This window comes from Brachyhypopomus gauderio, chromosome 1 (genome assembly GCF_052324685.1).
Source record: "Brachyhypopomus gauderio isolate BG-103 chromosome 1, BGAUD_0.2, whole genome shotgun sequence".
NCBI lineage: Eukaryota > Metazoa > Chordata > Actinopteri > Gymnotiformes > Hypopomidae > Brachyhypopomus > Brachyhypopomus gauderio.
Genome location: NC_135211.1, coordinates 21,161,483 through 21,176,197, shown reverse-complemented (window position 1 = coordinate 21,176,197; position 14,715 = coordinate 21,161,483). Strand labels below are relative to the sequence as shown.

Genomic DNA, 14,715 nt, shown 5'->3' with positions numbered 1-14,715 from the left:
GGGATGCACTGGTTTCATAAACTGAATACTGAAATAGAATATCATAGCATAATCTTCTTATTAGGAATTAGTGCAAATATAGATGGCAATTCCCATGTTGTCAGAGGTCAGGAATTTTAGCCTTCTGACAGCAGTATAAAAGTTTAGTCAGATCCCCAAAGAGTTTTCCAGATGCAGGAAAAAAGCAGTCTGAGAAGTAAGTCACTTGCCTTGTATATTATTTTGCATGGCTTATGCTACTTCAGTCACATTTAGTTACACTCCCATTTGTAAACTGTGACTTTAGCAAATTCGTGGGGAAAAGCTGGCAAATTTTAAGACATTCCTATAAAAAAATCTGTACCACTAGTTTATAGGAATACATTGCTTTATGAAATAATGATCAATTTATCTTTTTTTTTAACTTTATAAACTTCAAATGTACACAGTATTTAAACACGTTTTCGTGTTTGTGATGTTTAGTGATATTTGAGTGTGTTCTTTATCACCCAAGTTTTCGCTCTAGGCTGCAAATGGTGGTCACATATGCCTGAAACAGTGTTGTAACATTTTGTTCAAATGAGTGCATAATAATTTGCCTCATTTATTTTTAGAGCCCTGCACCATTACCTTTTAGATGGTTATTTAATTCATGGTGTGTTCAAGTCCTGTCAGTAACAATCAGTGTTGTTGGACACTATAACTCCTGCATAGGCATGATAGTTGAATGAACTGGAAGTTCTAATTAAATCTGCATGCCAAATGGGGCCAGCCGCATTATTTTAGGTGGCCCGCGACAGCTTAAAAAGCCTAATTGTCAAAAAAAAAAAAGTCAAATGCGTGCAGTGACCAAAAATTACATTTCCCAGAATTATGTACCCGTGAAGTGACGGCATCTCGATACTGCAGTGTTTCCACATCGATGCGATTTTCCCATTAAGTGTAATTGAGAAATACAAATAATGATCCCAAAATTTCTAGGAAGAGAAAAATAGATCCAGATGGAAGGGTGTTTTAAGAAAGATTGGAAACCGAATATATATTTGTGCTTCATGGTGTACAATCTACATCGGCATTTTTAGGCCAAACATGGAACTAAGTAGTCTATACCAAAATTAGGCATCAAGAAAAACAACAAATTGCCAAAGAGCGGCAGTAAAAGCTAGCTTTTGTTGTGTCCCTTTTTCAGAGGGAGCATTTTTGAAACACAATTGCTATTTTCACAGTTATTTGATATTTCAAGTTTTGAACAAAGTATATGTGATATTTTTGATGTTATTTTTCTTTATTCACTTGAATGGTTTGATCGTTGATCGATGGAGTAATATAGGTTTTATAACTTAATAAATTAAAAGGATTTATTTTATAATAGAGCAACAAGCAACCCTAACACTAACAAGGACGATAACAAACAGGTGTGACACAGAACTGATTATCAGGAGTGGGAATGTGGCAAGGGAAAGACACGCATGTACACATTCAGACACAAACAAAGACAACTGCCTATGACACATCACATAGACTTGGGGAGGAGTTGAAGAGAAGGGGGCTGTGACACATGTGATAAGTGTTTTTGAATGCGTGTCATGTCTTTTGACTACCATCACAGCGGCATTATGAATAGAATGCAGCTGTGGAGTAAAAGTTTGGTGCATACTGTGTATTGATACTTTTCCTTAGTCCTTAAGTCTTCAAAATATGTCAGATTACACTCTATCATTGTGTTTCTAAAGGTTTTTAATTCCACATGTCATGACTTGTCTCACATGTTGGCAATTAGCTTAAATAAAAACACCTTTTGTAGAATTTCCTTAATTATGAGGCAAGATCAAAAATGTGGCGGCCATGGCAGGATCTTCACTCTTGTGAGAGATTGTTTCTCTTTATTCTCATCATATGCTCCTGACCTTGCTATTAGAAATACTCTTCTACATCTGTAGTCATAACTGTGACTTTTAATGTTGCAGTTCATCTACAACCAAACTGATTACATCGAGGCCCACAAGGTTGCATGCATGACTTGGCTTCTTGCTTTTCCTGAGCTGTTTTTGGATGCTCTGTGTATGAGAGTTTGTGTGGCATTTTCAGTGTAAGGTCTTTGTAATATGTATTTTGCCAATGGGTTAAATAAAGTTGTGTTGAACATTCATACAATACTACACAATATAAGCAATACATACAAAATATAGACCAAATTGTATAGATATACAGATATAGTGGAATATAGTGCCGCAGTACAAAGTAGCTCTGCATGTGTGCTAGACAAAACATGCTATATACTCTATATATGCTGGTAATTCATATAATTAGCACCAAGTCTCTATTGCATCTACCTTTGGAGTCCCTTTCCAGATTTTTCATTATGTAATTGATGCATATGTGATTCATTGGTAGTCAGGGGAATTTAGAGGTAAAAGCCATACAAATAGGTCTAAATCTGAAGTACTATTCCTACTATTTTTCTTTTTTACGATACATTTTGTCTTGTCTTTCTTTACAAATAAATTGTAACAGTACTGTGCGCACACACGCCTGTCTCCTCCCAGATCCTTGTACAGTCCACTGTTCAGTGTGCCTGTGTTTCATGGGTGTTTGTAGTTTGGCCACGCCAATTGTTATCTTTCCCTATGTTATTGTGTTTCACCTGTCTCCTTTTTTCTCCTCATTAATATATGTATATAAACCTCTGAAGTTTGCCCTCTGTAGTCCGTTTATTAAATGTTCTGTGAGACACCACTGTCTCAGCTTCCTATTCCTCACTCACCATGACATTTATAATCAATGTTTTTACTGATTAGAGGTTTGTACTATGCATTCAAATCAGGCATTCACATATCTACTTTCAGCATTCAATTATACATGAACAGCTGCAGGATGTTTGTGTTTTTATATGCCACAAAAAGCTGTTTTTATGAGCATGTAAGCACTTCACCACATGTTGTAGGTGTTAGTTTCTTCATGAGTAAGTCTGCTATACAGTGTGTTTTGACCAGGTGAATAAAATGCAAACACTGTAGTAACTTTGCAGTTTTATTTTATTGCACTTGTGCATGAACATTTCACAGTACATACATGATTTTATTGCTTGGTGGGGTCCAAAATGGTCTTTGTCTCTTATTCCTCTTTGGCCTATAATGAATAAATGTATTGTTAGCACTACTTGTACTAATACTACTAGTTCAGAAGAAAAGTGGTATGTCTCTGCATGTTAATGGTAAATTGCATAACAAAATTTGTTGTTTAATTTACCTTTCCAGCATCTCTGCTCTTGGCTCTGAGCTTGTTGACCTGGGACTCAGCAATGTCAGCACGCTCCTGGGCTTCTTCCATCTCATGTTGCACCTTCCTGTACCTGGACAGGTGAGTGTTGGCCTGCTCCTCCTGGTAAAGAATCAGATATGACCCCAGTTAGAGCTGGTGATATGGTATAAAATATTGATTGATATTATCAGGGGGCAATTAAATGTAATGCTGTGCATATACTAAATGCACAGTGCATGTTGCCCAGGGGCAAACGTACAGCTTCCTCAGCCTGTCTCTTGTAGGCCTTCACTTTCAACTGCAGCTTGTCCACAAGATCCTGCAGTCTGATCACATTCTTCTTGTCCTCCTCAGTCTGCAGAGATTAGCTGTGATTTAGATTTTATTTGATTTGTACGGAAACATGGTCTGTGTATTTACTGAGTTCATGCAGTACCTGATAGGTCAGCTCCTTTACTCTCCTTTCATATTTGCGGACTCCTTTAACAGCATCACCACTACGTCTCTGCTCAGCCTCAACCTCAGTCTCCAACTCACGCACCTATGGATCATATTTCATGCATACAATTTGAATTAGTAAACAAAACTACAGAAAACATTTTTTACTAAATATAAAGAGTGTAACATACTCTAGACTCCAGTTTCTGGAGCTGCTTCTTTCCACCCTTCATGGCAAGACTCTCAGCCTCATCCAGACGGTGCTGCAGATCTTTGACCGTGACCTCAAGGTTCTTCTTCATCCTCTCCAGATGAGCACTGGTGTCCTGCTCTTTCTTCAGCTCCTCTGCCATCATGGCAGCCTAGTGTGTGAGCCATGTCATGAGTTTTAGTTTTTATGTAGTGAGCCACATTCATACAAAATTTGAAGGCATATATGAATTATGTAAATGGTTATCATTCATAGTTTGAGTGGGTAAAACAGTGTGGGTATTTAACACTCACATCAGTAATTGCTTTCTTGGCCTTATCCTCAGCATTTCTTGCCTCCTGGACTGTGTCATCCACCTCACCTTGGATCTGCACCAGGTCAGCTTCAAGCTTCTTTTTGGTGTTTATTAGACTGGTATTCTATTGACAGGCAAAACAAAAAAGCCATTATAACTGGTTACCAGCTACCTTCAAAGGAGCTCCAGTGTTTCAAGCTGAAATAACCAACCTGAGAGTGCAGCAGTGCCACACGCTCACTGGCATCAACCAGCTCCTGTTCAGCCACTTTGCGTCCTCTCTCTGTCTGTTCCAGCCCAGATCTCAGCTCCTCAATCTCTGCTAGCATCAGATTATTCCTGCGCTCCACCATGGCAACCTGTTCCTTCATGTCTTCTTGTCCTCTGACAGCCTCATCAAGGTGGAGTTGGGCATCCTGATGTTTAAAGGGATTAGGGCTGTAATTATGACCCAATAATGACTCAAGCTACATTCACTGGGCAACCCCCCAATACAACAAAGTCCTACCTTGAGTTGTCCCTGGACGTTCCTGAGCTGTTTCTGAGCCTCAGCAGCCTGGCGATTGGCATGGCTCAGCTGAATCTCCATCTCATTCAGGTCTCCCTCCATCTTCTTCTTGATTCTGAGGGCATCGTTCCTGCTCCTAACCTCAGAGTCCAGAGTGCTCTGCATGGACTCAATAACCCTCTGGCTGTTCCTCTTGATCTGTTCAATCTCCTCATCCTTCTCAGCGAGTTTCCTGTCAATCTCACCCTTAACTTGACCAAGCTCAAGCTGAACACGAAGAATCTTGGACTCTTCATGTTCGAGTGTGCCCTGAGTAATGATATTGGTTGTATTAAGGAATGTAGGACAGACATTTACATTTACGGCATTTGGCAGACGCCCTTATCCAGAGTGACTTACATTTTTATCTCATTTTTATACAAATGAGCAATTGAGGGTTAAGGGCCTTGCTCAGGGGCACTATAACCCTCCGGTCACAAGACCAGTTCCCTAACCACCAGGCCATGACAGACCTAATCCTGCTTCCAAATATGGTATCATTATGTAGGCTTATACCTCTGCTTCCTCAAGAGCAGTCTGGATTTCCGATTTCTCAGTCTCCACTGTCTTCTTTGCTTTCTCCAACTCATGGATGGTCTTTCCAGTCTCCCCGATCTGTTCAGTGAGGTCAGAGATCTCCTCTGAGGAGAAAATAGTTCAGTTAAAAAAAGTTCAGTTAAATGTGCTTGCTTATACACTTCTTTTGAGTGTTCTTGTCGTTTAAACAAGTGTCCTTGTAACATACGTTGCAGATTCTTGTTCTCTCTTTTCAGAGTCTCCAGCTGGTCTAGAGCTTCCTCATATGAGTTCTTCATCTTAAAGAGCTCAGTGCTGAGAGAGCGAGCCTCTTTCTGAGCTCCTTCCAGTTCAGCCTGGCCTTCCTCATACTTCTGCTTCCACTCTGCCAAGACCTGAAATGTAGAGGGAACATCAGATATTATTTCATATTCATTCTTACCATGATAACAGTTTCATATTTCATAGACCATTTTCGATGGCAGATATTTGACCTTATCAAAGTTCCTCTGTTTTTTATCCAGGTTGCCAGCTAATGCATTGGCTCTCTCAACATCGATCATAAGGTCCTCTACTTCACCCTGTAGTCTTTGCTTGGTTTTCTCCAGAGAAGCACATTTAGAGTTCACTGCTTCAATAGATTCCTCTGCATCTTGGAGACGCTGGGCGAGTTTTTTCCTATGGAAATTTTGATGGTTATTACATGCTTTTCTAAAAAGGTTTGATCATTAGGTCAGTTTTGCAGTCTCTGTAGTGTAGTGTACTGTGAATTTAATTCAATTACTTGGCCTCCTCAAGCTCCTCAGTACGTTGGATGGCATCGGTCTCATATTTGGTTCTCCACTGAGCCACCTCACTGTTGGCCTTGGACATTCCACGCTGGAGTTCAGCTTTGGCCTCCTGCTCTTCCTCAAACTGCTCTCTGAGCAGGTCACAGTCATGACGAGCTGATTGGACAGCATGAGCCAGGGCATTCTTGGCCTAGCAAATGTCAGTGTACTTGTTACTGGATTGCTGCTCAGTTGTGAAAAGAATGTATTCCAATGGTATTTAGTAATGTAGTCCTAATAGTACCTTTACTTCCTCTTCAATTTGTCTCTTGAGCTCTTCAATCTGCTGTGTGTATGCTTGTTTTCCCCGAGTTAACTGGGAAACAAGTGCTTCCTTCTCCTCCAACTGACGGCTAAATTCACCTTTAAAAAGAGGTCATTCTAGTTACATTAGTCAAGCAAATCAACATTTTAATCTCTTGATTTGCTTTGACTAGTTACCATTCTCAGTCTGAAGTCGTGCTCTTTGTGCACTGATGTCATTCAGTTGACGGACATGTTCATCGCTTTTAGCTTTAATTTCACTCAGTTGATCTTCAAGGGTACGACACATCTTCTCTAGATTTGCCTAGAAAAATATACATGACAATAAAGTACAAACAGGTAAGTTGTGTAAATATTTAAATTTCCACCACAATTGTTATCTTCAAGTGAAGCTAAATACGTAGGTACACCAGAGGACAAAACATTTATATATGTAAAGTTTTTTCAATATTTCACGCCCATTTGGATTTGTCATGTGGATAAAGCAGAACTTTTTGGATGAATCAGAATGTTATTTTCTAAACACAATTTTTGTTTGTCTTAATGTGAATTAAAAACACCTTTGATTTGGCAACAGCCTCCATGTTACTGGACAGGTCATCAATCTCCATTTTATATTCACTCTTCTCCTTCTCCAGCTTCTGTTTGACCCTCTGAAGGTTGTCGATCTGCTCTCCAAGCTCAGCAACACTGTCAGCTTGTTTCTTGCGGAGGGCAGCAGCTGTAGCTTCATGCTGCAGAGTGGACTCTTCCAGATCACGACGCAGCTTCTGGAACTCGGCCTCACGCTTCTTGTTCATCTCAATCTGAGCAGCAGTAGCACCACCAGCTTCCTCAAGCCTCTCACTGATCTCCTCAAGTTCTCTGGAGAGATCAGCTCTCTGCTTCTCAACTTTAGCACGAGCTGCACGCTCAGCCTCAATTTCCTCCTCCAGCTCCTCAATGCGAGCCTGAAAAATAAGTTTTTACATTTTAGAGATTTCTTTATTGCTGGATTATTTTTAATGAAATTCCATTATTTTGTATTGATGAATCACCTGGAGTTCTTTAATCTTCTTCTGTAGCTGGGCACCCATTGACTGTTCATCCTCTATCTTGCTCAACAATTGGCTTATTTCAAAGTCCTTCCTGTTATATTATGACAGTATGTGCAATAATTAGATACTTTCATTTTAAAACATGCAAAGTGATTAGATTAGGTGCCAGTTGTAATGTGAGGTGATTTGTACTTTTTGATCTTCTCATCAGACTGCTGCTTGTCATTCTCCAGATCCATTATGGACTCCTGGGCCAGTTTCAGGTCACCCTCAAGCTTCCTCTTTGCTCTCTCAAGGTCCATGCGAAGTTTCTTCTCTTGTTCCAGTGAGCCTTCAAGCTACATTTTATGGGAATCAGCGCAATTAGGATCATCACACCTGATATTTGCTGAAATATTCCAATATCATGAACATATACCACAGATTCTACTTTTTTAATTCTTACATCATCCACTTGTTGTTCAAGCTTGGTCTTGGCTTTGGTCAGAGTGTTGACTTTGTCTTCCTCTGCTTGGAGATCATCAAGGGTCTGCTGGTGTGATTCTTGAAGGGCTTTCTTCTCCTTAGTGAGCTTGGCAATGCTTTCATCCTGAGAGGCCATCTCCTCAGTCAAATTCTTGACCTGTGGAAAAGCATTTCAACACAATCTTTGTCGATGTGTAAAAGGGACAAAATACATAAGTAGTCATATAATTTATAAATTAATATGTAATATGTTCAAACCTTGTTCTCAGTGGCATGTTTCTCCTTCTCCACTTTAGCCAAGGTGAGCTCCAGATCATCAATGTCCTTCTTCAGCTCAGAACATTCATCCTCCAGTTTCCTCTTCTTGGCAGTCAGCTCGGCATTGATCTCCTCCTCATCCTCCAGCCTCTCATTTGTCTCTTTGAGTTTGGCCTCAAGCTGGATCTTGCTCTTGATCAGCCCTTCACATCTTTCTTCTGCATCAGCGAGGTTCTCTGTTTCCTGTTTAATGGAATATTATAGTAATTTTTTGCAAAGTCTGCAGAGACATATGTACTTGTCTGATGTACTTACAGATGTCACTTGCAGTTGTAGGTCATTTTTCTCCTGCAGAAGAGAAACCATCTTCTCCTCAAGCTCTTTCTTCTTGGCCAATGCCTTTGCCAGATCCTCCTTCATCTTCTCAAAATTTTCTTTCATGCTAGCCATTTCCTTCTCGGTCTCTGCAGTCTTCAGTAGAGGCTTGATCTTGAAGTACAGCTTCATCCATGGCCAGTGTTTCACATTCATGAATGAGCGGATGTTGTATTGGATAGAGTAGATGGACTCTCTAGAATTCAAATTGAACCAGTTAAGTTCCATTCGTATCTATTATGTTTTATTCATGTCAACATAAATATTTAATTTTGTGTTGTATATGATACCGCATATTCTATGCTCATATTCTTTACCTCCTTTCCATCATCTTTACAAACTCCCTCCTCATGAGGTAGCCTCGGCACAGAGCCTGAGTCATAGTCACTAAATTAGCCAGTTTCTCATCTCGCATCTCCTCAAGTGTACCCAGCAGTCCAGCTTTGAAGAACACCTTCCAAAATAATAATAATAATACATTTAAAATTTTAAATTAAAAGAATAAATAAAATATAATTAATAAAATATTAGTTAAAGCAAATAGGATGGTTTCAGTGCATTTACACTTAGTGAAGACTTAAATTATCTACACGTTCAAAAATAAATAATTTTATCTAGTTTTTATCTTTTTTCCTTACATTTCTACTACTGTCAGTTTTGAGAAGTGCTTATGAAATATGTATGAAAGGTATAAAAGAGGCATATTACAATATTACTCACAGAAAGGGAACTAAAAAAATTGAGAGCCATGTTTTAATTCACATTATTCTGCCACTATACTACACTGTTCAGTGAAACATGAAGCAGTATGTTTTTTTATGTATTGCTCTCATTCAGAGGAATAATAATAATGATGATCAAGATGATGGTTGTGATCACCTTTGTGTGTCCAAACTTGTACTGGGTGTGGTCCACATCAATGGAGCCCAAGAGTTTCTCTGAAGCTTTCTTGTTGTCAATGAACTGTCCCTCTGGGATGACACTGGCATTCAAGACTTTGTACCTGTTTATAAATCAATAGTGAAGTCTAAGTGGTAGCTTACTGTATTTATAACAATATTGAATTAATCACAGAATCTGGAATCCTGAAACTAAAGAAATTACCTTTGCTTGAAGTCAGCATAGAGGATTCTGCTGGGGAATCCCTTTCTGCAGATTCTGATACCCTCCAGCACACCATTACACCTCAGCTGGTGGATTACCAGGTAGTTCTCCATCAGACCTACAATGGCCATTGTAATATTACAATGTCTGCAGTAAAATTATAATTTATAGAAATCAGAAGAATACGGACCTGGAGTTTTGGACTCATTTGGAATCAAGCAACGCACAAAATGAGGGTGAGTGCTCCTCAAGTTGGTCATCAGCTTGCCCAAGTTCTCCTGTGGAGTTTGACATTGTCGTCCACTTATTTAAGATATAATTTGTTGCATAGATTAGTTTATGCATATTGCAATGCTTACTGCTGGCACAACTTTCCAAGGTGAATGTAGCCTTATGCATTTCAGATTTTTGTGTAAAATTGTTCTTACCCTGAACAGAGCAGACACAGTCTGGAATGAACCACCCTTCTTCTTACCAGCCTTCTTACCACCTTCAGCTGTTTGGTGAAGAGAGTTCAAAATAATTGTATTTTCTAATTAATTATGCATTTCAGACCAGAAGTAACATATTTACCACATGTCAACATGTCTTTTACAGTGCCATTTAGCATCTACTGACAGAGTGATTTCTTTAATATTGTTATTTTACATTGGTTAGTTATTATTATATTATATATTAGTATCCAAATATATAATTACATTTTATTTGGACTATAAAACACTAATATTTTCCCTCATGAGTACTTGTTTTTTAGTAAATCACAAAATGCAAAATGTATTTAAAATCACTGAGTGAAACTTAAAACTACTAATGTTGATTAGACAGGTCTCGTTCATTTACAGACTTCGTTTTTGCCTTCACTTGAATTGTTGAGATTACCTCAAATGGTTAACCTTTTCAGCCCAGCTCTTAGCTACAAAAACAGTAACAATGATTTAATCTTACCTTCAGCACCAGCATGGGCTGCATACAGGAAGGACAAAAGTTTGTTTGCTGCCTTTTGATAAAGCCCCACAACAGACTCATTCAGGGGGTCCTTGTTCTTGTCCAGCCACCCAATAATGTTGTAGTCCACAGTGCCAGCATAGTGCACCAGGGAGAAGTGGGCCTCAGCTTTGCCTTTGGCAGGTCTTGGCTTTTGGAAAGCATTGCATTTGCCAAGATGCTGGTCATACAACTTGTTCTTGAAAGATGTGTCTGAGGCCTTGGGGAACATGCACTCCTCTTCAAGGATGGAGAAGATGCCCATTGGCTGTTGGTGACAAATTTTGATATCACTTCAATAGTACTTGTATAAGTGGTTGTCTGACTTAACTAGTGAATGTGTGAATATCCTCATATTTCAGTAACGTTGTCATAGTACACACTCCTTTGTATAATCTGCAGTTTGTTTAACAGTAAATCTGAGTCTTAGTATTGCAAGTCTTGGTCTTTTCACCCCTTACCTTCTCAATAAGCCTTAGTGTGACTGACTAGTGAATGTCATGATATTTCAGGAACACTGGCATGGAAAATAATACATACTCCTATTTCTTTGTACATTCTGGAGTTTGTTTAACAGTCTTAATGTATTTGCACCCCTTACCTTTTCAATAAGCTCAATGCAGGCAGCCAGGTCCATACCAAAATCAATGAACTCCCAGTCAATTCCTTCTTTCTTGTACTCCTCTTGTTCCAGCACAAACATGTGGTGGTTGAAGAACTGTTGCAGTTTCTCATTTGTGAAGTTAATGCAGAGCTGCTCCAAGGTGTTGAACTGTTTTAGAACATGGATGTTAATGCACTTTCTGTTACACTGTGAATATATTATATAATGCAGAGTGTAAAATCAACATAGATTTACATCAAAGATCTCAAATCCAGCGATGTCCAAAACACCAATGAAGAACTGCCTTTGTTGCTTTGTGTCCAACATCTCATTGATTCGGATGACCATCCACAAGAACATTTTCTCATAGATAGACTTGCAAAGAGCGCTGACTGCATTATTGACCTGCAAAATTTATACAGAGATTTGGTCCTCTGTTCAGAATTCTAACATTATTTCCTCCGGTTAATATTAACCCATTACCTGTGGTACAGTTTGGCCTTTGGTCACAAACTCATTTCCGACCTTCACTCTGGGGTAGCACAAAGCTTTCAGCATGTCAGCTGAGTTCAGGCCCAGGAGGTAGGCGATTTTATCAGCCACTGAATAAAAAGTGATAGTGATATTGATTCAACTAAATGCTTATATATGTTACTTATAATAGAATTGAACAAATCTGGTAATGTGTTGTGATATTTACCCTCAGTGCCATCAGGCTCAGCCTGCTCCTCTCTCTGCTTCTGCTTGAACTTCATGTTCCCATGGTGCATCACAGCACCAGTCAACTTGTAGATACCCATTTTCTCTTCAGCACTGAAGCCCAAAATGTCAATAGAAGTCTGTGTTTGAAGAGAAAGGAGAAATGAAGATGCTGCTTTAAAAAAATATATCACTTAAGCTCTTAGAAGTTCTACTTACATCTGTGGCAATGAACTCTTCTATGTCATTGATGCTCTTGACTGTGATTTCACCCTGGCTGATCATAGGGTAGTCATAAGGGTTGGTGGTGATGAGCAGTGCCTCTGTGTGGACATGAAAAATTTGGATATGTGTTAGTGTAAACAATACAACAACATTGATAGCAAATAGGAATTAGTAGTTCATACCAAGCAGCTCTGGTTTGTGTCCAGTCATGAGCTGGTAGAAGATGTGGTAGCTCCTCTCAGCAGACAGCTGGAAAGTGACTCTTGACTTCTCCAGTAGATCTGTTCATATATTTGTATTAGTTTTTCTTTATCAATGTGTTTCATGGAGAAAATCAATATCTTCACAACTGTGCTTTTGAAGAGATTGTTGATGTATGTGATATGTTGTTTAACCATGTTATCTTAAATTTAGTTTATTTCTTGCCCTTGTTTGATGAACTCATACATGACATGATGATATAAAAGGATGCATTCATTATCAGACTGAAACTTACAGGTTTCAATATCAGCTGATGCCAGCTTTCCAGATTGTCCAAAATGAATTCTGATGAATTTACCCTGGAAATTAAAAAATGTTTTGTATTCCACAGTATATATATTTTTAGTCCTGTCTCTTTTTTGTTTGATACACTCTATTACATCTTTTAAAAATGGTGTAATGTACTTACAAAACGAGAGGAGTTGTCATTTCTCACAGTTTTGGCATTACCATAAGCTTCCAGCAGGGGGTTGGCTGCTACAATTTGGTCCTCCAGCGACCCCTAGAGACACAGGCAGGAATATATAAAAGGCCTCTGAGCAGGTCTTAATTCTTCATACATAATACCAGGTCAGTTACCTGCATTTTGCCAGCAACAGGTTCTGCCTTCTTTGCTCCACTAGTCATGCCAACCATTGCAAAGTACTGGATGACACGTTTGGTGTTCACAGTCTTTCCTGCACCAGATTCTCCACTAGAGATAGAATTAGTGTATCATTTATAATGTACAATTCTATACAAAAAAGTCCATACTTTAGAATGCTTTATAGTGCACCAGATTCTCGATTGGAGTTTGAATCAGTTTATCATTTAGAAGATATAATTCTGTATAAAAAAGTCTATACTTTAGAATTCTTAATTTTATCTCAGCTATTAATTCTTAATGTTTCTGAAGATTTTAGGCATTGATTCAAAACTTTATATATATATTCTATTACTCTTGTCATACATACATTAATACATTCATAATAATGTATATATATTAGGACAATGTATTAAAATAGACTGATATTATTGAGAGTATTACAATTTCTGAGAGGCAATAACTTCATGTGCTTGCATATGTCCAATTGTATGTTGTGGAATCAATATATGCATTAAATATGGATCATAGGAGCTGGTGTTAATGGGAAATCACAGCTTCGTTCAAACGTTAAGCCTACATGGTTTTTAGGAAACAAATTTTAAAAAGCTTTAACTGATGTAAATAATGTAAATTATAATGAAAGTTGTGGTGAGTTTGAACTTACGTGATCAGGACAGACTGGTTTTCACGGTCTAATGTAAATGAGAAATGTAAAATGTAGTCCATCTTTCAGTTACAGATTTTATACAGAGATCATTTTGTACTCTCTCTGTGAGACTGAGACTGACAACAGATTTACTCAAGCAATCAAAATCTGTTAACAAAAACAATAAAAAAATAATAAATCAAAGTACTTAAAAAACATTGAACAGTGTCATACCAGTGAGCATGAACTGATAGCCGTTATCAGAGATGGAGAAGATGTGGGGCGGGGCTTCAATTCTCTTTTTGCCTCTGTATCCAGACACAACAACTGCATCATATACTGGGAGCCACTTGTAGGGGTTCACAGTGACGCAGAACAACCCTGAGTAGGTCTACAGGAGAATCCAGAGAAATGGTCCTACTGTCATGACAATATACTCTTTCACATTCATTCTCCATAATCTTGTCACAATAATATACTCTTTAATATTTATTTGCAAAAGCTATGATCCTTTGTTAAGCTTACATAGATCATCCATGCTGCGTAGCGCTCTTTGAGGTTAAACAGCACAGCAGGTTCGTTGAGGTGGGTCATCATGGCCATGTCCTCCATTTTGTCATATTTGGGAGGGTTCATGGGAAAGACTTCATCCTCCTTCACTGTGAGCTTCTGTGAAAGGATAACATTAAAGGTCTGCATAACAGTAGCTTCTTCTGAAATTACTAGATCTGTTGTCCCTGTATGAGTTTCTGCACATGACTGCATATTTTTTCATATATTAATTAAACACATCTTTATACAACTCAGCAATTACATTAACAAGCCAAGATGCATCTAGAACTACTCATGCCATCAGTTTTCTTTCCACTTACTTGGCCACACAGCGTTTCAACAGTGGCTTTGCCTCCCTCTTTACTCTTTAGTGTACCCTTGAGGTACATCTCCTTGGGCTCACACACAAACACTGCTGTTTTGGCATCAAAAGGTTTGTTCTGGGCCTCAATCCTCTCCTTCTCTGGCTTGCGCAGGTAAATGGCCGCCGGCCCAAAACACTCCATTTCTCCATCCCCCATGGTGATGTTTTACTACGGAGTAAAATCATAGAGTTGTTATATTTCATATTTTATTAC

The 14,715-nt window shown here is 38.7% G+C and overlaps 1 protein-coding gene and 1 long non-coding RNA gene across 2 annotated transcripts in view; one reads left to right on the top strand and one right to left on the bottom strand.

The window, feature by feature from the left end:
- Positions 1–2,996: 2,996 nt before the first annotated feature.
- The window catches only part of LOC143512169 (myosin heavy chain, fast skeletal muscle-like), an 11,841-nt gene continuing 122 nt past the window's right edge, over positions 2,997–14,715 (bottom strand). The window contains exons 2-40 of the mRNA XM_077002162.1: positions 14,458–14,670; positions 14,111–14,254; positions 13,820–13,976; positions 13,604–13,631; positions 12,933–13,047; positions 12,763–12,855; positions 12,589–12,652; positions 12,275–12,373; positions 12,087–12,190; positions 11,869–12,007; positions 11,652–11,770; positions 11,424–11,573; positions 11,166–11,336; positions 10,526–10,832; positions 10,009–10,076; positions 9,771–9,858; positions 9,581–9,698; positions 9,356–9,479; positions 8,794–8,930; positions 8,417–8,672; positions 8,102–8,344; positions 7,824–8,000; positions 7,571–7,716; positions 7,379–7,469; positions 6,902–7,291; positions 6,519–6,645; positions 6,322–6,440; positions 6,032–6,228; positions 5,742–5,925; positions 5,477–5,642; positions 5,248–5,372; positions 4,693–5,001; positions 4,397–4,600; positions 4,183–4,308; positions 3,870–4,040; positions 3,677–3,781; positions 3,500–3,595; positions 3,229–3,360; positions 2,997–3,108 (exon numbers count right to left, since the gene is read on the bottom strand). Coding sequence (XP_076858277.1) covers positions 3,094–3,108; positions 3,229–3,360; positions 3,500–3,595; positions 3,677–3,781; positions 3,870–4,040; positions 4,183–4,308; positions 4,397–4,600; positions 4,693–5,001; positions 5,248–5,372; positions 5,477–5,642; positions 5,742–5,925; positions 6,032–6,228; positions 6,322–6,440; positions 6,519–6,645; positions 6,902–7,291; positions 7,379–7,469; positions 7,571–7,716; positions 7,824–8,000; positions 8,102–8,344; positions 8,417–8,672; positions 8,794–8,930; positions 9,356–9,479; positions 9,581–9,698; positions 9,771–9,858; positions 10,009–10,076; positions 10,526–10,832; positions 11,166–11,336; positions 11,424–11,573; positions 11,652–11,770; positions 11,869–12,007; positions 12,087–12,190; positions 12,275–12,373; positions 12,589–12,652; positions 12,763–12,855; positions 12,933–13,047; positions 13,604–13,631; positions 13,820–13,976; positions 14,111–14,254; positions 14,458–14,658 — 5,805 coding nt within the window. The 5' untranslated portion in view covers positions 14,659–14,670 and the 3' untranslated portion in view covers positions 2,997–3,093. The remainder of the gene's footprint in view (positions 3,109–3,228; positions 3,361–3,499; positions 3,596–3,676; positions 3,782–3,869; positions 4,041–4,182; positions 4,309–4,396; positions 4,601–4,692; positions 5,002–5,247; positions 5,373–5,476; positions 5,643–5,741; positions 5,926–6,031; positions 6,229–6,321; positions 6,441–6,518; positions 6,646–6,901; positions 7,292–7,378; positions 7,470–7,570; positions 7,717–7,823; positions 8,001–8,101; positions 8,345–8,416; positions 8,673–8,793; positions 8,931–9,355; positions 9,480–9,580; positions 9,699–9,770; positions 9,859–10,008; positions 10,077–10,525; positions 10,833–11,165; positions 11,337–11,423; positions 11,574–11,651; positions 11,771–11,868; positions 12,008–12,086; positions 12,191–12,274; positions 12,374–12,588; positions 12,653–12,762; positions 12,856–12,932; positions 13,048–13,603; positions 13,632–13,819; positions 13,977–14,110; positions 14,255–14,457; positions 14,671–14,715) is intronic.
- Positions 3,226–14,715, top strand: part of LOC143512234 (uncharacterized) — a 22,876-nt gene continuing 11,386 nt past the window's right edge. The window contains exon 1 of the long non-coding RNA XR_013130397.1: positions 3,226–3,339. This is a non-coding gene — a long non-coding RNA (uncharacterized LOC143512234). The remainder of the gene's footprint in view (positions 3,340–14,715) is intronic.